The sequence below is a fragment of the Taudactylus pleione genome, unplaced genomic scaffold (genome assembly GCF_031769625.1).
Source record: "Taudactylus pleione unplaced genomic scaffold, aTauple2 ptg000628l, whole genome shotgun sequence".
In the NCBI taxonomy this organism is placed as follows: Eukaryota; Metazoa; Chordata; class Amphibia; order Anura; family Myobatrachidae; genus Taudactylus; species Taudactylus pleione.
This window is the reverse complement of record NW_028285030.1, coordinates 373555-399000: the sequence shown is the minus strand read 5'-3', so window position 1 is coordinate 399000 and position 25446 is coordinate 373555. Positions and strand designations below refer to the sequence as shown.

Here is a 25446-nt window from a genome sequence, read left to right as displayed (position 1 = left end):
TGCTGGTAAGATTCTCTCCATTCTGCCCACTTCACTAGGAATACCCCTACATCGTCATAAATGGGCTATACCTCGGAAATCAGAGCTAACTGAGAGTTTTAAATGTCATATTCATTCTTTGCATGCTGAAATCAATTAGAAGTAACTATTTTCACATCGGAAACATTTTCATTGTTGTGCAGTGTTACTCATTTAACAATAATATATAGTACAACCAGCGGCGGCTCCTGTCTGGCCGGGGGTCTGTAATCCCATGCATGCACACAAATGAGCAAACTGGCCGACTTCTACATCAGCTGCTGTCCCTAGAAGCGGATAAGGACTGCCACAATAGCTAGGGAGTGGCTTCCCATGGCACTCTGTTATCGCAGTCTGGATTGGGAGTCCCAAGGGGAGAAAAGACATCTTCCTAGGCTGTTATTAGTAGGGTGTGCTTCCCATGGGAGGTCACTGCCACTGCTAGGCAGTCCCTGCGGGTGGCGGATATTACTGGGGGGCTGAAGCCCCCAGGTAAATGTCACCGCTGAGTACAAATGATGAAAGGGATGACTATCAGATACTGCAGCTATTAATAAGCTTGTGTGCTCTGGAAGGCCTGTATTGTGAACTTCTTTGGTATTACTAGTCAAAGTTGAGTTTCTCTCACATAAAATTGAATACTTACTGTGATACCGTAGGTCACTGAAAGCTAAACTGCATTGGGTTGCATTTGTGTCCCACAGTTTAATGAGGTTAATATACGAGTCACATACTAATTGAAAAGTAAAAGAAACATCCTATATTTTTGTGATCTTTCCGATTTCTTTCATGGTTTCAGTTGGACTTATCACAATATTTTACAGAGCATCTCACAAAAAGTAAATTACATCAAATAAATGTCTGCAGGTGTGACAGAAATAGGTTGGGGACTATTATGTTTCCCTGGGATTTCCTTTTCCATTAAACTATAATAGTTTCTGAATAGAATTCTCATTTTTAAACAGTATTTGATCTGTAATGAGCACGCTTCCGGGATAAGAAGGGACTGGATAAATGCAATTTGCTAGAAGATAGACGGCATCTGCATTTAATACTACATGCTACAAGACAAATGATTGATACATTTATTTACTCAATGCCAGAATATTAAATATTGATAGAGATGAAGCAATATATTATGTGCTTTCAATGAGCTTCTTTCAGTAAATCTGCTGCACTGTATTATATCTGTTCAGCCTAGTGATCTGCTGACACCTAACACACTGGTAAGTGAAGCATATTTGTATGGGATTCCAGCAGCCTTTTCTGTTATTTTTCATGTTTCAGATATTAATAAGTGAACAAAACAAAGTCAGTAGCATCGCTTTCCCCTGTCTGCCTTGCCTGGCGCGATAAGTACAGGTCTGAAAGGATTAAGAGACTGCTGTGTCAGTTTGGACACTTTTGGCTCACACAGTCCACCAGGTCCCCAGGAGACTTTGGGCGTCTCTCAGGACTCCAGCCAAGCAGATGAATAATGCCGGAGCTGAAAGATGAGCATAAAAGCAAGCCATTCGATCCACCCTGGGCAGGAGCGAGATGTGCATTTAGACTCAATCTGTCTTGGAGATAAGGAAAGGCTATTGATACTTAAATGAAACGGGGAGAAGCAGCTTTATCACTGAATGAGACTACACAAGCTAAAGACAAACCGTGCAACAGGAGTTGTTGTAGTTTGATCCTGGTATTTCTACCATGTGTAAAAGACTTCTTAACCAATTTGTGACTGGAAGGCTTTGATAGAGTAGCATATTGGAATAAATCTATTTGTCTTTAATGCACAATAAATGTAGAACATATAAATAAATAGACACACACATACTATTTCTTTTATTAATTATTATCCTTTATTTATGTGGTGCCACAAGGGGTCTGTAGCACCCTACAAACTACATAAAAAGTATGAATAAAAGACAGGAATGAAAGTGACATACAATACAGAATTTTGCTGCATCGGCAGACATAAAACTCAAATAGGCAGCAGGGTGGCAGAACCCAGAGGTTGTGTACCAATGTAGGCAGTGGGGATGATATGGTGGTAGAAGCAAGGGAAGGAAAAGCATATGAGAGAAGAGGGCCCTGCTCATGAGAGCTTACAGTCTAAAGGAGGGGGCAGACAGACAGGGGTGACACACAGTGGAGAGACAGTGAGCAAGGAGCATGGGGCAGTGAGTTAGGATGAGAGCTGGAAGGCTTTGATTAAGTAGTTGGTCTTGAGAGCCCATTTGAAATTTTGTACTGAGGTGGAGAGTCTGATAGGAAGAGGGAGAGAGTTCCAGAGGTGAAGAGCAGCACAGGCAAAATCTTGGAGGCAAGAGTTGGAGGAAGCAATCAGTTGGGAGTACAGGCGGCATTCATGGGTGGAGCAAAGTGGACGGGCGGGAGTGTGAAGGGAGATGAGGTCAGCAATGTAAATAGGAGAGGAATGGGTGAGGGCTTTGTAAGTTAGGGCCGTATTCAATTAGCGGCAAAAAGTCCGAGGTCAGACTTTTCGCCGTCATCGCCGTTTTTCCTGGGGATAAAGTATCGGGCACGTGGCCACATATCCCCATATTCAATTTGGAATCGGCGAAAACGGGACCCGGCAAAAAAGGTAAGTATCGAAAAGTCCTGTCACTTTTAGGGAAATCAGCCTGTCGCCCCCCAAAAGATGGTCTGACATGGGTACCCCCGAATTGGCATGCTAAAGGTATTTGGGGTTTTTAAGTGGTGTCGGCAGGGGCTTTTATGCATCTTTGTAAAGGTGGTTAAGAATAGCATTTAGCAAAATTTTGGGGGGAAAACAACTAGTCCCATCAAGTTTTGGGTACATGAAAATGGGTGCAAGTATATTTTGAAGTCCCTAAAGTGAACTTTAAAAATGCTTCAAAAATCCACCTGCCACAACCAACCACAGTCTAGAAAACACCTGCTGCATACTTGGAGACCCCCCCTGAGGCTATTTCGCTTGTTTTTAAGTTGTCCCCAAACGCCTCCAAAACCACTTTTTTAGGGGTGTCCTATGCTACTTTTTTTGACACAGATAACTTTTAGGAGACATTCCAAGGGCTGCAGGGTACTTTTTTAAAGTCTGCATCCCAAAACCCCAATTCTGCACTTTTTTGTAGTGCATTTAGGGCCTGATTCAGAGCCGTTCGCTATTTGTGGTCGTTCGTTCAAAAACAAGGGGTGGCTATTCAAATGATCCGTTCGCAAATTGCAGTCTGTTCCCACCTCTAAGTCTGAACGAGCGAGCAAAACATACGCTCGTTTTTTTGATAAAAATGCCCCCTGGCCGCACGCACCATACGTCATGTCCGCTATTTATTAGATTAATCGAGTACATCGTACAGCGTATGAACTGCTCGCTATTCTTGTGGTTGGTGTTTTCAACCGCTATTTTGCGAGCAGTTCTGAGTTAAAAAAAAACAAGTGACGTGGTCAATGACGCTGCTGTATTAATTATGCACTCCCTTAAAACGCCCGTTTTGACCTTTAAGCACGCCTGCGATCGGATCTCCACTCCCCGTTTTCAAGCACCTTCCCCTGTTACCACCCACATACGCCTCATTCTGTCACTCAAAATAGCAGGCCCTCGCTATATTGCGTACCAACGATTTTTGGCCGCACTGACTGGTTCGCGCATGCGTACTAAAAACCGTACGCATGCGCAGATGTGCGAACATCGCTCGGAACGAGCGTACTGCCGCTAGCGAGTGGCTCTGAATGAGGGCCTTAGAGAGGAAGATGAGACAGGCAGCAGCAGATTGTAGCAGAGACGGATGGGATCATTCCCTTGATACTATTGCATAGGGTGTCCCATTCATGTCTCAGGACGTCTCTTCCCTTAAATCCACTTCTGCTTTTTCCCTGCAACATTCGCGTTCAGCACTTACAGGAGGCTACTGTCATATGCTGCCATATGTAAACACCTGCACAGGTCTAGGATCTGGACACCTGCTGCATGTATAGCTGAGAAGTGGTTAATCACTAAACCTTCATTTACATAAACTTTCATTTGCATAAAATGTGCTAAAGAACTGTAAACATGCTTTTGCATCGCCTCTCTTATTGCACACTTATAAATGGCCCCAATTGTATTTGGCAACAATATTTAAATTAATTAAATTGGTCATGGAAAGTACCTGGGACAGTCTCCTAGGATGTTTTAGCAGCCTGTATCTTGCAGACACACTATTCAGGTTACAGTCTTTCATTTCTAAAATAATGCTAAAAGAAAATGTACAGAGATAGTATCAGAGGAATCACAGTGGGTGGTGACATCCAGTGCGGAACCTCCCAACCCCTTGCGGCTACGTGGTCTTAGGCCATGTCCTCTGATTTGTGCCGTTTGGGAGCATGATTGCATGTCACGTCCCCATCACGCTGGGGGCTAGCCTAGTGCTCCGTTAGCTGCTGGGAAGACCCCAGCCTCTCCCAGAACAGTGTGGATGATGCGCGCATGCATGCATCATCCATCACCACTGCGGCTCTGCTCGGTGACACCATTCACACACATCTGCTATTTTGGTATAGTCCCTCGGATTGTATCATCCAGTGCGGTCCGCACCCAAACAAGTGACTCCACTGATATATTTTGCAAATCAAACTTTGAATTTTGGTGTCCGCACAAGTTTTATTATGTGTGGTTAGTTCAACCAAAAATAATTTTGTAATATGTTGGCCAAAACTAACCAGAACAAAAACTTGTCCATATTCTAATTAGATTTGATCAGGCAGTTTGCAGAATCTGGTAGGAAAAGGACAAATGTTGCTGCTTATATATCGGCATTTACATATCTGCCTAAAGAGCAGCTTATCTGTTTCAATTGTGCATGTATAGTTAATAAGCGCTGCTGTTAAATGTATTGACAGGCATTTATCTGCCTAAAAGCAGTGTACATGTTACTAAAAAATATTTTGTACATTTGTGATTCACTAACACACTGATGTTGCTTCCCTATTATATATGAGAAACACTGTGGTGTTTGTCTGCATTAGTTGTCCATTCAAATACAGCCTGATGCTTATTTAAATACAGCATATAATAAACATCACATATCCACAGTGCTGTGCTATCAGATGGCTGTAATAACCTCTCTGTTTATGTGTGTAACAGGAGAGCCACTTGCCCACCGGGATACATTCAATATTCCGGCAGATGCAATTCTGGCGGTCAGAATGCCGGTGCTGGAATCCCGACACCTGGCAGAATCCCGGCGCTGACATGCTGACCGCCGGAATCCCGAAGGTAAGTAGCAGGGTTAGGGGGAGGTTAGGGTTGGGGGTTAGGGTTAGGCACTAGGGGCAGGGATAGGTTTAGAGTGTGGGGACTGGGAGGTTAGGTTTAAGGTGCAGGGAGGGGGAGGTTAGATTTAGGTACTAAGAAGGGAGGGTTAGGGTATGGAGACCAACAGGTGTCCGTATCCTAACCCTATGGGTATGCTGGCATCAGAATTTTGAACGCCGGGGTCCCAAACGCTGGCATCTCGTACCCATCCCTTGCCCACCTAATATATATTCAAAAGCTATATACGTCTAGCTGTATAGTGTTCTTCCTACTTACTGTGAGCCTGATTCAGACCCGCTCGCAAAAGCGCTATGCGCTCGCAAATGGGTCGATTGTTAGGCAGTGCGCACGCGCGAGCCCTGGAGCGAGCGTAAAAAGCACTCGCTCCGGCGCTCGCATCCAAAAGGGGCGGCTGACGATGTTGATCGACAGCTTGCCCCGTTTGGAAGGCGGGGCGGAGGGGTGGCTGGGCAAACGGAGGCGTTCCTGCGGGAACGCCTGCCATTTGTGGGCGGCCCTACTGACATCACTCGTGATGTCAGTAGGTGGACTTCCTGCTCTATTACAGCAGGAAGTCCACTGGGGCTTGCGGCAATGAGACCCTACTGCAAGGGACTTGTCTCAAGTCCAATGGTCGTGATGGTCTTGACCATCGCGACCATCACCTGACCCACATCACCTGATTCAGAGCGAGCTCCTCTGAATCAGGCCCTGTGTTCATAGTACAGATTTTCATGGTGTTAATGCATTTTTTCCTGGAACACTACATATTATATTGCCTAGAATAAATTGTTACATTGCACCTAAAGGTGCGTACACACGGACAGATATAGAGTTACAATATGAACGATAACGATATCGTTTAACGATATATCGTTCATATCGTTCATTTTTATTCAGTGATCGACCAACGATGTGCGTTCCCGCATGAACGATAACGATATCTATGATCGTCCGTACATGCAGGCCAATCTGGCCGATATCGTCAACTTTGCATGTTCAGAGATGTGGCAGGATGACTCACTGAAAAATATCTTTGAAAGATATCTTTCAAAGATCTCTTTGAAAGAGATCTTTCAAGGATATCTTTCATGTCCATAAAGGTGCGTACACACGGACAGATATATCGTTACGATATGAATGATAACGATATCGTTTAACGATATATCGTTCATATCGTTAATTTTTTATGCAGTGAAGACCAACGATGCGCGTTCCCGCATGAACGATAACGATATCTATGATCGTCCATGCATGCAGGCAAATCTAGACGATATCGTCAACTTTGCATGTTCAGAGATGTGGCAGGATGACTCACTGAAAAATATCTTTGAAAGATATCTTTCAAAGATCTCTTTGAAAGAGATCTTTCAAGGATATCTTTCATGTCCATAAAGGTGCGTACACACGGACAGATATATCGTTACGATATGAATGATAACGATATCGTTTAACGATATATCGTTCATATCGTTAATTTTTTATGCAGTGAAGACCAACGATGCGCGTTCCCGCATGAACGATAACGATATCTATGATCGTCCGTGCATGCAGGCAAATCTAGACGATATCGTCAACTTTGCATGTTCAGAGATGTGGCAGGATGACTCACTGAAAGATATCTTTCATGTCGTTGGTGGTACAGATCGTCCCGCGTGTATGCACCTTAAGAGTTAAGCTGGGTACACAATATGCGGTCCCTTGCATGATATATTGTCCTGACCCGGATAGAACGATTTATCGTGCAGATCACATAGTGTGTATGCTCGATCATGTGTGCCCACGGGTCTTTTATTGCATTGTCCCATCTGCTGTGTTGCACATCAGATGGGATGATGCGATGAACTACACCCTTTTCCTAAATGCAACATGTAACAACACACAGATAAGGATATCTATATTCAGCTCCTGCTACACTAACTTATCGCTTATTTCTCACGGCTAATTGCCGGCTAAATCCCCTCCATCAAACGCTTTTACTAACACCAGCCATATTCAACTATTCGGCACAGAGGGGACAAACTACCAGTAGTAAAGAGTTTCCAGTCGGGATAACAGAGTCAGCGGCAGCTCCAGCTATACTCAAAAAGCAAGTCCCGCTGTTACTGGAACTTCACAAGCAGCAGACAGATCTGCTCAGACCCCTGGGAAAGAGGAGAAAGGCGCACTACAGGTATCATCATAACGACGGTATCCGCCATATCTACTATATTGACTTCTATTACTGCCACACTGGTACTAAAAGCTGGAGGGCTCTCCCATATTTATGGTCGGACAGAACTCTTTTTGAAACAGAGCAGAACCGGCGCACTACAGGTATTATCCTGATACAGCTCTACTATTACTGCTTGAAGTAAGGGGCTCTGGAAGGGGCTCTCATAAGGAGAGAGGTGAACCGGTGCACTGCAGGTACCATCTTCAGCCGGTCCTGCTATTAAGCTCACTGAAGTGCTGGGCGTATATGGTGCTAAATACATACTTCATCCTACAGAAGTGGACATTTTAGCTGGGCAATCTACAGATTTTCCAGCCCCTTCTCCTTCAGCGGTGACTAAGTGCAATATATACAAGTGCAATATTTATTAGATTACTTTATGCAGTAAATATACTGATTGAATTCTGTATTTGTTATGAGTAGCAGGTGCGGATACATTGTTATCAATTGTCATATATTTTTATGTGTCAAGTGATGTCTTTGTGAATAAATGTTTAAATATTTATTCAGAGGTGGATTCTTTATTGGTCGATTCAAGCATATTTACTTTATTTAATTTTTATTATTTAGCAACAATAGCGCGGTCTCTTTCCTGGTTTTGTTTTCCTTATTTTGTCAGATTTGCAACTGACACTGAGTCCAGCAGCATTGCTAAAGTATTTTACTATTTAACCAACCGATAATATTCAAATAAATTTCCTTTCACCTTCCATTTTATATATATAATATATATATCTGTATATCTGTCTATATATATATATATATATATATATATATATATATATATATATATATAAAATCTCCTATAAGCACCAGGATTACTGATTTTCTTCAGTTTATTCTGATCAGTTTCAGTTTTTTCTATGGAAGAACACACTGTGCAGTGTGTGTAAGAACAGCGCAATGTATCATTCCATTGCATCTATCGTGTAGTGTGTACCCAGCTTTACTTTGTAAATAAGGATTATGTAACCAAGAAATAATTTGATACTTAATTACAAAATCTATTGTATCAGTCCCCAGTATTTAGTTCTAGGTTATTCTATAAGCCAACAGCATAGTGAATAGTGGGCCTGATTCAGACCCAGTCGCAAGTGCTGAGCGCTCACAACCGGGTCGATGGTGGCCCAGAGCGCATGCGCACAACGGAGCCGGCTCAGTCATGCGCATGCGCGAGACCCGGATAGCGACGGGCAATCTGTCGCTCTTTCAGCCGAAAGCTCTCTGGGGCTTGCGGCCACAAGGGTCTCGTCGCAAGTCTGATGGTCGCGATGGTCTTGATGGCGCTTAGGCGGCCATTTCGCAAAATGGCGTCTTGCGGCCAATCGCAAGATGGTGTCGCTGCGATTCAATTTTAAACTGATCTTGTCTCAGCCAATAATCCAACTTCGACAAGACTTATGAACCTGTTTGTAGACTTATGAACCTGTTTGTCTATGCTTTGTGTATCTCTGGCAACAGGATAATTACGGTAGTTATTATTCATTATTATTAATAACAATAATATTATTTTATTTATTGATCAAGGAAAGGCTTGACATTAAAGTTTTCAAATCCATTTACTAGATACATCCGTTTGTGGTTTGTGGTTTTCTATTTTTCTTAATTAGTACCTCAGTCAATTTGATTTATTCATATGTGCTCAAACATGGCTATCCTTAAAACCTGGACCTTTAGGGTGCCTTTGTGACCGAGTTTTGGAACCACTGACTTATATGGTGGCATTGCTATCTCTCTCTTCTTTCTCTTTTTCTCTGTGTCTCTATCTCGCTCATCAATATTTTTCTTTGCATATCTCATATGCCCTTGTGGTGATAAGGGAAGAGATACAGAAAAAGGGAGGGTAGGATGGGGACAAATATTCAGACCAATAACGTAGAGAACCAATGACAGGAAAAAAAACGGAGTTTGCTTTTTCTCTTCCTTCCTTCCCTCTTTTGACTGGATTTCTCCACTGCTGTTGCTACGCTTATTCTTAAGGTCATTCCTTGTTGTGCAGAAGGATGCAAGACTGTTCCACTTAACAACAAGGCTTGTAAAAGTAATAATAAAAAGAGGACTTAAGGTGCCCATACACGATGCGATATAGCAGCCGATCTGACGGATTGGTACGATTTTGCTGCTATATCGTACCATGTATGGGCTTGATATAGGACAGTGTGTGCACCCGTGGGGTCGTACAGTACACCTCCAGATCTTATGGCAGGTTCAGTTGGTCTGAGGATGCGATGTATGATCCCATGCAGCACTATGCAGGGGAGGAGGGGGGTGCTGGCATATCAGGTGGTTGGCCACCCGATCGCACCATGTGTGGGGACCACCCGATATGTCGGCTGCCGGATCCCCTACATATAGGCAAGATATATACACACTGAAGATCCACTACACCAGTGCCAAGCTGTATTAATGCAGGGCCGCAACTAGGGGGGGCTAAGGGGGCACGTGCCTCGGGTGCTGGACTTGAGGGGGGACAAGGAGAGGCTGCCAAGGTGGGGCGGCCCCAGGTAGTTGCACGTGTGGGTTTGGGCCACACGCCGGGACCTGCAGGCAGCCGCCTGCAGCATGGCCTTGAGAGACACAGCGCAGCCATCAGTCTAATGTGACACCGGTTGCAAGCCAATCAGAGCTTGCAGACCGGCAGCCAATCAGCAGTGCCACATTAGAATGAGTGGCGCTGACCGTTCCCTGGCATGTGGCATCTCTGTCCTGTCCCGTGCCACCTGAGCTCACTCACCACGCAGCCCCGGCAAGTAAAAGGAAGGAGCTGGCTTACTGGGAGATCCCATTTTAATGTGAAAGTCCAATTATAATAGTGTTTCATCAGTCAGTTCTGGGGGGGCTGCTGTCACTGGGGGGCATTACTGTGGCATAATGTGTAAGGGTCATTACTGTGACATAATGTGTACCCTTAAGGGGCAGTACTGTGGCCTAATGTGTTGTAAAGGGCATTACTGTGGCATAATGTGTTGTAAAGGGCAGTAATGTGGCATAATGTGTTGCAAGGGGCAGTACTGTGGCATAATGTGTTGTAAAGGGCATTACTGTGGCGTAATGTGTTGTAAGGGGCATTACTGTGTCACAAAACCACACATCCTTTTTGTGCTCTATGTTGTTTTTTTTAATTGTGGGTGGGGGAGGGGTGTCACGTCTGAGACTGGAGTAGAGGACGTGGAGGGCCTAAGTTGGGGGAGGAAGTGGAGACGAGGGGCCTGGATATATGTTCTCCTCATCCACAGGTCTTGAGTGTTGGCGAGACCTGGGCAAAGGTGCGGAGTCTAACCCACAGGATGGTGTTCGCCAGTGACCCCCCCAATTGGGATTTGGGCTTAGCTGCATCCCGTGAGCAGGTCGCGGTCCTTTGACCAGGTACCCAAGCCCTGCAGGGATAGAGACACAACACCCGTGGCCCAGAGAGGTTATGCCTGCTTAGGCACAAAGCAATACCCTAACCGTACAGTAAAACACCTTGACACGAGGACCAAATATCAATAAGGATTTCAAGTGGAGAGCGACTCACGGTTACTTGAGAATTCACCAGAGACGTTAAGGCACACAGATAGAGATGGTAACACTGCTGCATGGATATTCGACAGAGACGTAAAGGCACACAGGTAGAGATGGTAACACTGCTGCACGGATATTCACCAGAGACGTTTAAGGCACACAGGTAGAGATGGTAACACTGCTGCACGGATATTCACCAGAGACGTAAAGGCACACAGGTAGAGATGGTAACACTGCTGCACGGATATTCACCAGAGACGTAAAGGCACACAGGTAGAGATGGTAACACTGCTGCACGGATATTCACCAGAGACGTTTAAGGCACACAGGTAGAGATGGTAACACTGCTGCACGGATATTCACCAGAGACGTAAAGGCACACAGGTAGAGATGGTAACACTGCTGCTGTAAGGAAAATAGGAACCTGGACCGGGAACTCACTAAGGCACGCTAGGAGACAACCGTTGTTCAGACAACTTCCTGTAACCTGTGGAACAGTTATATACCCAGGGGAACCCTTAGACAGGTGCACAGCATCAGCTGATCACAGACCTATCAGGAAGGAGGATACAGTCACATGGGCCGACTGTCATGGCGGCGCCCATGTCCGGACTTGCGATGCCAGACACCAGCCCACCAGGAAGCCACTGCATGCGGGGAGAATACTCAGCTTCTCCCCCGCCGTCGCGCAAGCTGCCCGACCACCCAGGATGACAGGGGAAGCCGGCGGCGCGGTAAGCAGGAGCCGATCCCCGGCTGAGCCCTGACAGTACCCCCTCCTTTAAGGGTGGGCACTGAAATCCCATCAGGCTTATATGGAAATCTCCTATGAAAACTCTGGATTAGTCGCGGAGCGTGCACATCAGAGGCTCTGATCCAGGCCCTTTCCTCGGGGCCGTAGCCCTTCCAATCAATGAGATATTGAAGGGTGTTGAATCTGTGCCGGGAATCCAGGATCTTCTCTACCTCAAATTCAGTGCCTTGTAATGTCTTAACTTGAGGCAATTTAGGAGAACAACTCTGAAAACGATTGAGCACCAGAGGTCGTAAGAGAGAAACGTGAAAAATATTTGAAATCTTCATTTGAGGAGGAAGTTCCAATTTATAAGTTACTGGACTGATTATCTTAAGGATACGATATGGCCCAACAAAACGTGGGGCGAGTTTCATGGACAGGACTCTTAAGCGAATATTCTTGGAGGATAACCAAACCCTGTCCCCAACTCTCAACAGTGGAACAGCCAAACGTCTTCTGTCCGCAAATTTCTTGTAATTCCTTGAAGATTGCTTTAGGGATAGATGAATTTTATTCCATAAAACTGAAAAGGATTGGATCTCTTGGTTCACAGCCGGAACATCTATAGATGGAAGCTTCTGGAAATCTGGAACTCGTGGGTGTCTACCAAAGGAAGAATGGAATTTTAAATTATGAGAAAACTCTGCCCATGGTAGGAGGTCCACCCAATCATCCTGGGAGGATGACACAAAGAGCCTAATGAACGTCTCCAGCTCTTGATTGACCCTTTCCGTTTGACCATTCGACTGTGGGTGGTAGGCTGAGGAAAAGTTCAGTTTGATTCCACAAGTGTTACATAGGGCTCTCCAGAATTTGGCTGTAAATTGAACACCTCGATCAGAGACTATTTCCTTGGGGAGACCGTGTAATCTGAAGATGTCTCGAATAAAAATTTTTGCTAATTGAGGAGCAGAAGGAAGGCCAACGAGCGGGATAAAGTGTGCCATTTTAGAAAAGCGATCCACGACCACCCATACCGTGTTATGCCCCTTGCACCGAGGTAATTCAGAAATAAAATCCTTTGAGATGTGGGTCCATGGAGCAGCTGGGATAGACAATGGACGAAGAGGACCAACCATCTGTCTACGCGGAGTTTTATGTTGGGCGCATTTGATACAGGACCGGACAAACTCCGTGACATCTTTCTTCATGGTCGGCCACCAGTAAGATCGAAGTAAGAACTGGTAGGTTTTGGTGATTCCAGTGTGACCTGCGAACAAGGATGCATGAGCCCAAACCAGTAGTTTTTTGCGTAAATTAGGAGGTACAAAAATTTTCCCAGGTGGCAGAGACTCTACTTGAGTAGGAGCAAATACAATTGGGTCCAAAATGGAACGAACTTGAGAACACTCCTCCTCCTCCAAGTTAGTCATAAAGGAGCGAGATAATGCATCGGCTTTCTTGTTCAACACACCAGGACGAAACTGAAGTTTTAAATTAAACCTAGAAAAAAAAAGTGAACATCGAGCCTGCCTGACATTCAACCGGTGTGCAGTTTGCAGATAGATCAGATTCTTATGGTCTGTAATAATCGTGACAGGAAATTTAGCCCCTTCAAGAAGATACCGCCATTCCTCCAAGGCTAAATGCATAGCTAGAAGTTCTTGGTCGCCTATAATATAATTCCTTTCTGCAGGAGAAAATTTACGGGAGAAAAATCCACAGGGATGCATCTTCCCATCTTCAGCAGACTGAGATAATACCGCCCCTACTCCAACAGAGGATGCGTCCACCTACACAATGAATGTCTATTTGAGGCTGGCAGAGGATTGGAGCTCTAGAAAAGGCACCTTTTTAGGTTTTGAAAGGCTTGTACTGCTGGGATAGACCATTTAGAAGGATTGGCTCCTTTCCTTGTGAGGGAGGTAATGGGTGCTACCAGCGTAGAAAAGTGTGGAATATACCTCCTATAATAGTTTGCGAATCCTAAGAAGCGCTGAGTACCTTTTAAAGAAGTAGGCAGGGGCCACTCAGAGATTGCTTTTAGTTCCATTTTAATTCCGACGCCAGGGTCTGAAACTGGACTACATACTGCCCCACGGATCGTGTGCCCTGACGCACTCGGAGAAGGTCAGAAGATGCAGATGCAGAACGGCCTGGCTCATCAAAAATTCTCTTAAATGCTGAAACTAATTCCTCGTAGGTAGATACGATGGGGTCGGCCCGTTCCCATAAAGGGGAGACCCAGTCTAACGCTGCTCCTGTTAACAGTGATATCACATATGCCACTTTTGCCCGAGCCGTGGGAAAGTTCTGGGGAAGACATTCAAAATGTATTTCACATTGGTTGATGAATCCGCTGCACCACCTGGGATCACCGTCAAACCTTTCCGGAGTGGCTAACTGGAGTCGGGGTATGGGGGTAGGAACCACCAGTGAAGGGACTGATGGAGAGGGTACAGGGGCTGCAGCCGGAGGAGCCGGGAGAATAGAAGCCAACGTGGTTTGAATAGAAACCAGTTGCCTCGAGAGTTCTTGTAAATACTGAGCCACTTGTTGTTGTTGCGCCTCTTGGTTGTCCATCTGAGAGGTCAACTCTTGTAGTGATCCAGTACCTTGGGATCCTGCAGCCTCCATTGGGCCTGAACAAACTGTCACGTCTGAGACTGGAGCAGAGGACGTGGAGGGCCTAAGTTGGGGGAGGAAGCGGAGACGAGGGGCCTGGATATATGTTCTCCTCATCCACAGGTCTTGAGTGTTGGCGAGACCTGGGCAAAGGTGTGGAGTCTAACCCACAGGATGGTGTTCGCCAGTGACCCCCCCAATTGGGATTTGGGCTTAGCTGCACCCCGTGAGCAGGTCGCGGTCCTTTGACCAGGTACCCAAGCCCTGCAGGGATAGAGACACAACACCCGTGGCCCAGAGAGGTTATGCCTGCTTAGGCACAAAGCAATACCCTAACCGTACAGTAAAACACCTTGACACGAGGACCAAATATCAATAAGGATTTCAAGTGGAGAGCGACTCACGGTTGCTTGAGAATTCACCAGAGACGTTAAGGCACACAGGTAGAGATGGTAACACTGCTGCACGGATATTCACCAGAGACGTTTAAGGCACACAGGTAGAGATGGTAACACTGCTGCAAGGATATTCACCAGACGTAAAGGCACACAGGTAGAGATGGTAACACTGCTGCACGGATATTCACCAGAGACGTAAAGGCACACAGGTAGAGATGGTAACACTGCTGCACGGATATTCACCAGAGACGTTTAAGGCACACAGGTAGAGATGGTAACACTGCTGCACGGATATTCACCAGAGACGTAAAGGCACACAGGTAGAGATGGTAACACTGCTGCTGTAAGGAAAATAGGAACCTGGACCGGAAACTCACTAAGGCACGCTAGGAGACAACCGTTGTTCAGGCAACTTCCTGTAACCTGTGGAACAGTTATATATCCAGGGGAACCCTTAGACAGGTGCACAGCATCAGCTGATCACAGACCTATCAGGAAGGAGGATACAGTCACATGGGCCGACTGTCATGGAGGCGCCCATGTCTGGACTTGCGATGCCAGACACCAGCCCACCAGGAAGCCACTGCATGCGGGGAGAATACTCAGCTTCTCCCCCGCCGTCACGCAAGCTGCCCGACCACCCAGGATGACAGGGGAAGCCGTCGGCGCGGTAAGCGGGAGCCGATCCCCGGCTGAGCCCTGACAAGGGGGAGCCAAATGACAGTCTTGCGCCGGGTGACAGAAATCCTAGTTTCGGCCCTGATTAATGACACCACTGATATTAAAGGAACCATTCTTATTGGGGTGTAAAGTACAGAATAAGAACTAAGGCAGACAGACATAGAACAAGGAAAAGGATCAAGAAGTCAAAAAGCAGGATTGAGGGGAGATTCAGGTAAAGGTTTGCGGGGCCATGTGTTGCCCCCACTGGTCTATATACACCTATGTAAAAACAAGAGAGGGTGCTTCCAGTGTACTTAATAAGTGTGGTCCATTTAGCTCTACAAACTTCCGGAGAAATCATTTATATTGAAGAAATAAAGCATATGCATGTTGTGAAGAAACAGTCTGAAATACTTTGGGATCAAAATATTATCTAGGTGTGTCAGATATGCGCGAATCAACCCAGATGAAACAGCACAATGTATAATTAGTTCATGAACGAATTTAGCTGTTTGGGTGAATGATTACAGATACCTGGTTGGTTCATGTCAAAAGTTTAAGCTTTCAGTCAACCATGTAAGCTAGTGATATGTTGGGAGGACAGCAGTAATGCAAGGGAAGAAAGGGTAGCCAGATTTAAGGCACTGGTTCTGTATGTTTAGGTTTATGAAAGAAAATAACTGTAGGAGTATTCTGTAGCCCATTACATTTCTCTGGGCTACCTTTGACTTCAGTTTTATTTTATTGAGATTCATTTGGTACTATAATAAAGTCTTTTTATTATATAAATAAAGAGATTTATTTGTTATACAGTATCTTAAACAAGATCTGACCAGAATAATTTGTTCTTTTGATTTTTATACAATAATATTTAAGTGATTCAGTGCAAACAGTGGCTGTGTGTGCTGCATGGTAAATTGCTTCCTGTTACATAATGTGTTACTGACCAGCTGATTTCTCACACCTACAGTTGGAAGACGATATTGTTGCCAAGCCACAGTTCTTCCAACCCTTGAAGGATTTTGCTACCCAGCAGGTCACTGATGACTGGCTGATACTTGAGTTCTCACAGCTAGGATTTATTGGTAAGTTTTTGCTGTTTTTATTTAGAAGACTTCTATTTGGCACCAAAGGATAATGAGCCAGGCAGTGCAAAATATGTACATGTACAGGTTGAGTCCCAAAATGCTTGGGTCCAGAGGTATTTTGGATATCGGATTTTTCCATATTTTGGAATATTTGCATAATATAATAAAATATCTTGGGAATGGGACCCAAATCTAAACACAGAATGCATTTATGTTTCATATAGACCTTATACACACAGCCAGCAGGTAATTTTATACAATATTTTTAATAATTTTGTGAATCAAACAAAGTTTGTATATATACATGAAATTAATTTATGTTTCATATACACCTTATAGCCTCAATGTAATTTTATACAATATTTTTAATAATTTTGTGCCTTAAACAAAGTTTGTGTACTTGAAACATCAAAAAGCAAAGGTGTCATTATTTCAGTCATGCTAAAAAATTCAGTATTTCTGAATATTTCGGATTTTGCAATATTTGGATATGGGAGACTCAGCCTTTATCTACTTTTGATTTATGGGACAATTGAGAACAATTACAAGTTAAGGGATCATAATTATATGGAACAAAGAAACATTTGGCAGCATTAATGGTTGCATAATACTGTACAACACCGGGAAAAAGTTAAGAACCAGTTCAGGGTAATGGTGCGTACACACGGTACGATATCTATGAACGATATGAACTATATCGTTCAACGGTATATCGTTTATAGCATTAATTTTTATGCAGTGAACGATCAACGATGTGCGTTCCCGCATGAACCATAACGTTATCTATGATCGTCCGTACATGAAGGCCCACTTGCACGGTATAGTCAACTTTGCCTGTTCAGAGATGTGGCAGGATGACTTCACTGAAAGATATCTTTCAAGTCATTGGTGGTACAGATCGTACCGTGTGTATGCAGCTCAACAGAAGGTTATAAAGCAGAGTGGAGGAGCAAAGAGCAGTCAAGGACCAAATAGCATAGTTGAGGGTGATTGGAAATTCAGAGATCATATTGGAGAAGAATTGGGTAGTAAGAAAGCAGTCGAAGTTAATGAAATTGCATGGTTAAGGAACGGAGACTATTGGGTAATAGGATGGTCACAGAATAAACTTGACGCCGATAAGAAAGGACACAAGACTCCAATGAGCAGATACCGATGCACAGAAATTCCTCAAACCCCTGCAGAATCTCACAGTTGGATAGCAAAGTGGACAGAAATGGGGGATTTAGGAGTAGACTGGAAGGGAATGGAAAAGTCCCAAAGCAAACTTAAGGAAAATGGAATCATCATAGAGTACACTAGAGGGGAAAGGCATGGTAAAAAAGAGATTGTAGAGAATCTGTGAGTTCAAATATTGGTGAACAGTTAACTGCAGACTGTAGGGCAGGGGTATTCAACATATGGACCTCTAGCTGTTGGAGAACAACACACTCCAGCATACCTGCCACCATTTTAGCATGTCCTAGTAGCAAAACTGTGGCAGAGCATGTTGGGATGTGTAGTTCCACAGCAGCTGGAGTGCCGCATGATGAATACCACTGCTGTAGAGGAACAAGACGAACCGAAAGGAGGAATATAGGGCAACTGAAGAGAAATAGTACCATCAGAAAACAGGCTTGAGTTGAATAACACTGTCAGGATGCAGGGATGCAGTTTGGTTGGAGATAATATGGTTGGAAAGCTGGCTAAAGGGAAAAGTACTGTTGGAATGCAGACTAGAATGGAATATGTTCTAAGCAGACTAGAAGGGAATAGTAGTCTAAAAACAGACTAGAGGGATTAATAGTACAGTTGGTCGGAAAGTAGGCTAGAGGGGAGCTGTACAGTCGGAAAGCAGACTAGAGAAGAATGGCTTTAAATAATTTTTTAATTTATTGCAGCTTTAGCATAACCTCTTGAGGACCAAGTCTAGGCTCAGAGTACACACCAATGAGCTACATGTGAGATACTATAGTGGATCTGGCTTCTTTGCTTTCAGACTTGCTACATATAGACAACTTTACATAAACAGCATGCCACCTCTCATTGCTGATCCCACACATGTCTAAAAATTGCTTGACCTTGAATTTGAAGAAAGTGCTTCTGAGAACAGCTTTTAGAAAACCTGCCATAATTGCATTATCTAAAGGCCATCTGATTTAATAATTTAATTATAGGGGAATGGTATGGTCGTAAAGCTGACTAGAGAGCAATGGTACAGTTGGAAAGCAGACTAGAAGGCAGTGGCATAGTCAGAAAGCAGACTAGAGAGCAAGGGTATGGTCAGAAAGCAGACTAGAAGGCAGTATCGTAGTCAGAAAGCAGACTCGAGAGCAATGGTATGGTAGGAAAGCAGACTAGAAGGCAGTGGCGTAGTCAGAAAGCAGACTAGAGAGCAATGGTATGGTCGGAAAGCAGACTAGAAGGCAGTGGCATAGTCAGAAAGCAGAATAGAGCGCAAGGGTATGGTCAGAAAGCAGACTAGAAGGCAGTGGCGTAGTCAGAAAGCAGACTAGAGAGCAATGGTATGGTCGGAAAGTAGACTAGAAGGCAGTGGCATAGTCAGAAAGCAGGCTAGAGAGCAATGGTATGGATGGTATGGATGGAAAGTAGACTAGAAGGCAATGGTGTAGTCAGAAAGCAGACTAGAGAGCAATGGTATGGTCAGAAAGCAGACTAGAAGGCAGTGGCGTAGTCAGAAAGCAGACTAGAGAGCAATGGTATGGTCGGAAAGCAGACTAGAAGGCAGTGGCATAGTCAGAAAGCAGACTAGAGAGCAATGGTATGGTCAGAAAGCAGACTAGTAGGCAGTGGCTTAGTCAGAAAGCAGACTAGAGAGCAATGGTATGGTCGGAAAGCAGACTAGAAGGCAGTGGCTTAGTCAGAAAGCAGACTAGAGACCAATGGTATGGTCAGAAAGCAGACTAGAAGGTAGTGGGGCGGTCAGAAAACGGACTAGAGAGCAATGTTATTGTCAGAAAGCAGACTGTAGAGCAGTGGTTCCCAAACGTATTTCAGACATTACCATTGCTCTGTAGAGGTTCCTAAATGCGGTCCTCAAGGTACCCCAACAGTTCAGGTTTTAGAGCTATCCATAGTTGAGCACAGGTCGTTTTATCTGTGCTCAACCATGGATATCTCTAAAACCTGAAGTGTTGGGGAGCCTTGAGGACTGCGTTTAGGAACCTCTACAGAGTAATGGTAAGCTCTGCAAGCAATCTAGAGGGGAAAAATATTTCTAAAAGTTGGAGAAGCAGAATACTATTAGAAAGCAGGCTGGAAGGAATAATTCTGTTGGAAATAGAAAGGAAAAAATAGTATGGTTGGAGTTTGGGGGGAACGAGGTGGTCAGAGAGTTGGTTGTAGTCGAATGGGACAGTTGGAGACCATGTCGAAAGAGAATGGGCTGGATGGGTAAAATTATATTATTATTATTATTATTATTATTATTATTATTATTATCATTTATTTATATAGCGCCACAAGTTTCCCGCAGCACCTCATAAAATTACAGTACAATACAATGCAGGACAAGGACATGGTTTATAAACATTGCTGAAGAAGAAACCTGTGACTTACAATATAATACAATGCAGGACAAGGACATGGTTTATACACTTTGCTGAAGAAGAAACCAGTGACTTACAGTACAATACAATGCAGGGCAAGGGCATGGTTTATACAGGTTGCTACATAAGTGATCATAACACTCCAAATAAGCAGCTGGGAGTAAGTAATAAAGTGTTAGGCTCCCTTGTGGGGAGTAAGGAGTAAATGAAAGTACAAGTTAGGAGAAGCACATGAGAGAAGAGGATCCTGCTCATGAGAGCTTATATTCTACAGGGGAGGGGCAGACAGACAGACGTGACATAGATTGGGTAGACAGGGAGGAAGGAGCAAGTAGCAGCGGGTTAGGAAGAACGCTGAAGTCTTTGATCAGAGGCGCTTTAAGCGAGGAGGGGGCCCTCCACTCCGGGGCCACAGTAGACTCTGGCATTGTGCCAGAGTCTACTGCGCATGCGCAGGTCTCCAGGAACATGACACCCACGCCGTGTTCCCGGGACATCTCTACTGCGCATGCACGAATCACTGGGGAAATGGCAGCGGTGGCCATTTTCCCGGTGATTTCTGCAGCGCTGCAGCCAGCACCAGGCCGATGGAGTGGTAAGTATATGATATTGGATGCAGGGTGTGCGGTGCGTGGGCCCCCTGGACCCAGGGGCCCGTGTGCCCTGCACACCTTGCACCCATAATAAATACGCCCCTGGCTTTGATGAAGTAGTTGGTCTTGAAAGCCCATTTGAAGAATTGTAGAGAAGTTGAGAGACTAATAGGGAGAGCGAGAGAGTTCCAGAGGTAGAGAGCAGCATGGGCAAAATCTTGGAGGTGGGAGTGGGAGAGAGTTCTAGAGGTAGGGAGCAGAATGGGCAGAATCTTCAAGGCGGGAGTGGAAGGAAGTAATCAGTTGGCAGGAGAGGTGGTATGCATTTGTTAAGCGAAGTGGGTGGGCGGGAGTGTGAAGGGAGATGAGGTCACAGATGTAAATTGGAATAGAATGGGTGAGGGCTTTGTAAGTGAGAATTTGGTTCTGAAGAGGAAGGGGAGCCAATGTAGGGCTTGTAGGAGAGGGGAGGCAGATGTAGAACGTTTGGAGAGGAAGATAAGCCAGGTAGCTGCAATGAGGACAGATTGGAGAGGACAGAGGCAGTGGTAAGATAGGCCAGATAGGAGGAGGTTACAGTAGTCCAATCAGGAGATGACCAGTGAGGTTTTTAGAATCCTGGGTGAGAAAGGGTCTGATCCTGGAAATATTTTTGAGATGGAAATGTCAGGACTGCGGGAGGTGCTGTATGTGTCTTTTGAAGGAGAGGGAGGAATCCAGGATCACTCCAAGACAGTGCACATTGGGGATAGAGGAGATTGTTGTGCCATCAATTGTTAATGAAATTGTGGGAAGTGAGGTTATGCAGGAAGGTGGAACTTTAAAAATAATAGCTGTGATTTGAGTTTCGAAATGTTGTGTGAACTTTAATTTCAATAAACACTAAAGAATAAGACAAGATATGACAAATATTTTAATGTAATTAGATGTGTTCATGATTCTGGTTTTATTTATAAGGTTATTCTAGCACTCATGAATCATCTAAAAAATAATCACATTAATGATATTTCTCTAAATGCTCACAAAGTATAAATGGTGGTACCCACAAATGTAGCTATGAAACAATGTATTCAGTCATGTGCAGTGTGGGTTAAGTAAATTTTTTCAATTTATGGCAGCTTTAGCATAACCTCTTGACTATTGTGGACCAAGGCTCAGAGTACATAACAATGAGCAACATGCTCTGTGAGATAATATTGTGATAGCTAGTAATCAGCAAAAACTGATATACTACATCACATGAAAACGTTAGAAACTGTTATTAGTTTATGTGACTATGGCCAGGGAGGTGCAGCCAGGGTAGGTAGGGGAGGCAGAGCCTCCCCTGTCATACTCCTGACATTTGATATGAAAATTATTAGAATAATGCAAAGTTGATATTTATAACTTGTAACTTATAAATATCTCCTTTGTTTGTTGTATTAATTTTTATAGTTAACACTCACCAGCTTTGTGAAGCTCCCTGGGACTGCAGGGAGACGAGAGATGAGGCAGCAACAGCTCAGCCTCGCTTCTGTATAGTCAGACACTGCTTGAAGAGCTGGGGGCGGGGCCGCACCACGGGCAGTAAGCTGCACAGAAAGAGAGATAATAGAGGTATGCCTCTGAGTATGGGTGCCTTGAGCACTGATGGACACCTTGAATGTGTAATGATGCCTGCATCAGTTACACTGCACTATGTACAGGATCTGGCTTCTCTGATTTCATGCTAGCTACTTATAGACAACAGGACATAAACAACACGCCCGCTTCTCATTGCTGACACCACACTAGTCTAAATATTGCCTGACCTTGAATTTGAAGAAAGTGCTTCTGAGAACAACTTTTAGAAAACCTGCCAAGTTGCACTGTCTAATACCATACAATTTAATAATTGTATTTATTGATCAAGGAAAGGCTTGACATTAAAGTTTTAAAAGCCATTTACTAGATGCATCCGTTTGTGGTTTTCTGTAATGTAACTATTTATGTTGGTAGTCAGAACATGAAGTGTATTACTTATATGATGTACTGTCTAACTGGTCAGTGAGCCAAGTGTCTATAGGTTTCTTACAGATGTGTTTCTGAATGAATGAAGAAATTATTCAAGTAAAACTACATGTGTTAAATAAGGCAACAGAAAGAAATAAGCATTGTGACAATAAGTGACCGAGAGAAAAATGTAACACAACATTCATGCACTAATGGGCAGAATTCTACTTGTCACCATCTGGCCACCAATACCATCCTAACTCCTATTATCACTTGCCTGATTCAAGCAGACATCTGCCATAAATTCATCCGAATGGAAAATTAGTGACTGGAGGGACATAAACATCATTGCAAACTATCGCACATACCCTGTAATTCACCACATATACTTGAACACACAGCCACTCATGTAGCCATCGGTGTGCTAGAAAGCGGTGGCTATTTTCCTGTAGCACTCATCCTCTTCTCCCAGTGTTTCCTCAATGGTAGGCGGAGAGTGTTGTCATCACTGTGTTGTGCACACCCAGCTCAATCTCTGGGAGAGTGCTAGATTCTTCAGGGAGTCAGGATGATCACCACTGTTTCAGGGAGTCTCCCTTACATTCAGGGACAGTGGTGTAACTCCCGGTGGTACAGCCGCCTCTTTAAACATTGCAGACTGTTGGAGATGCGCTTTGCGCTGCCTCTGATACTTCCTGTAGCCGGCAGGCACTAGGACCCGGAGCAGTTTGCCGGAGCTGTAACCTCCGACCTGTGCCTTCTGTGCATGAGTGGCTCCCCACCGCATCTTTCTCCTCTGTGCGTCCATACTTATAGACATGGAGAGTGTATAAACCCCATTAACCAGACTGTATTACGTAAATGTTGCTGCCCTCTAGCTCTAGTAGACTTCACCTCCAAGCTCCAGGTACGGGGTAGCTTGGCTGTGTGACAGGGTTGCTTGGGGTGGGGCCTGGAGACCATGTCTCTGGGAGCCCAGTCAGAAGTTCTACCACTGTTCCCGTATAGCAGGTATGCTATATGTGGATACAATGGGTCAGGGCTAATAAGTAGAACTTTTTATTTATTTATTTTTTTTTCAAATTTGACAAAAACTATTTTCTAGGGGTTGTAATTATGTTTTAAGAAAATTGTTTATGAATAAATGTCAAACTGTTATATAGAAGAAATCTGGCAAGACAAGTTATAAAAAAAATAATAATATTTAAAGGTAGATACTTTATCTAAATGTTATCTCATATGCAATTGAGCAATACAATTATAACATTTGGCAAATGCCATTTACTGTACTACATTGCAACTCTCTGAGTTAGTGACTTATCCATTGAATATACATAATATTGCTGACACAGAATGTCGCCTACAGATGATCTATTTTAGTGCCTGTCATTGTAAATATGTGAAGCTGAACACAATGAGAGCATGTTAAAGATTTTCTGTATTCTGTGTTCCAGCTATTCAATTACTTAATTGTGCAATTCCTTTCAGTTATTGCAGTGTTGTTATACTTATTTTGCCAGACATTGATTGGGGCATTATGCAATACTGACATTCATGCCTACTAGACCGGTTTGTTTGGTAATTGCACACCTTATGGGGCATATTCAATTAGTTGTCGCGCTGGTGGTGATTCAATAAGCGGGGATTTCACGCGCGGGTGTCCACGAGACCCTGCGCGCGAATCCCCGCTGACGGGCTTTACCTCGCACCTCATGTAGGTGCGAGGTAACAGCTGCACGAAGCCGCCCTTGTCGGCCTCGCGCGCGTCAGAAAAACACACTGTTTCCGCACTTCTCGCGGAAACAGTGTGATCCCGCGAGCAAGGGCTCATTTACCGGCCCGGGGGAAAAAGCAATTTTATTGAATAGCTTAACCCCGCGCCGCGGGGTAATTGAATATGCCCCTATGTATAAATGTGTGTTGTTTCAGTTTACACTGTGTTCCACTATAGGATTCTGGGCCTTATTCAGGTTTGATCGCACGGCTGCGTTCGCACACACCCGCTAGCTGCAAAAATATGCTAATGAATGCAATCACAGCGCTATACTAAGATGCCCATCACTGTATGAAGCCGCCCACTTCCCATGACCTGCATCCGCAAGTCAGCGAAAACATCGGTAACATCGAGTAACATCGGAACCATTCTCACAGTTGTGGTTGACCTGATCCTACCTCACAAACTGCTAAACTTCCTGTCGCCATCTAGACCTCTGCCAGAATATACAATACCAGGGGCTTAATTATGCACGCCCCTGTAACAGCGTTCAAACGCACAGGCACGCCTGCATTCCACCGACCACCCCCCTCTCCAACCCCAAACGGTCACTTCATTTCAATCACTATGTGATTGGACTGCGTGCTCACTGCGATCGCTGCACCAGGTTCGCGCACACGCACTGTGATGCATACGCATGTGCAGAGGACAAACATCGACCGGCTGCGTGCGAACGCAGCTGTGTAATCCAACCTTAATAAGGCCCTCTGGGGGTCATTCAGACCCGCTCGCGAGCGCAGGACGCTCGCAAGCGGGTCGATGTTGCCCCACTGCGCATGCGCACGACGGAGGGTGCTCCGTCGTGCGCATGCTGCGAGACCCAGCTAGCGTCGGGCTCTCCGTCACTCCGGGTCTCGCACCAAAGGGGGCGTGCTGTCGATGTTGATTGATGGGCGTGCCGGGGGCGTGGGTGCCAGACGGAGGCGTTCCCATGGGAACCCCTACCGTCTGAAGCCGGCCCCACAGACATCACTAGTGATGTCAGTGGGAGTGATTTTGGCTCTGATAGAGCCAAAATCACTCAAGGGCTTGCGGCAGCGAGAC

General features: G+C 44.7%; 1 protein-coding gene across 3 annotated transcripts in view; it reads left to right on the top strand.

The window, feature by feature from the left end:
• The window catches only part of MGAT4D (MGAT4 family member D), a 242861-nt gene that overhangs the window by 138865 nt on the left and 78550 nt on the right, over nucleotides 1-25446 (top strand). For all 3 annotated transcript variants that reach the window (XM_088454717.1, XM_088454716.1, XM_088454718.1), the window contains exon 8: nucleotides 16399-16513. In XM_088454717.1, the coding sequence (XP_088310843.1) occupies nucleotides 16399-16513 (115 nt within the window). The remainder of the gene's footprint in view (nucleotides 1-16398; nucleotides 16514-25446) is intronic.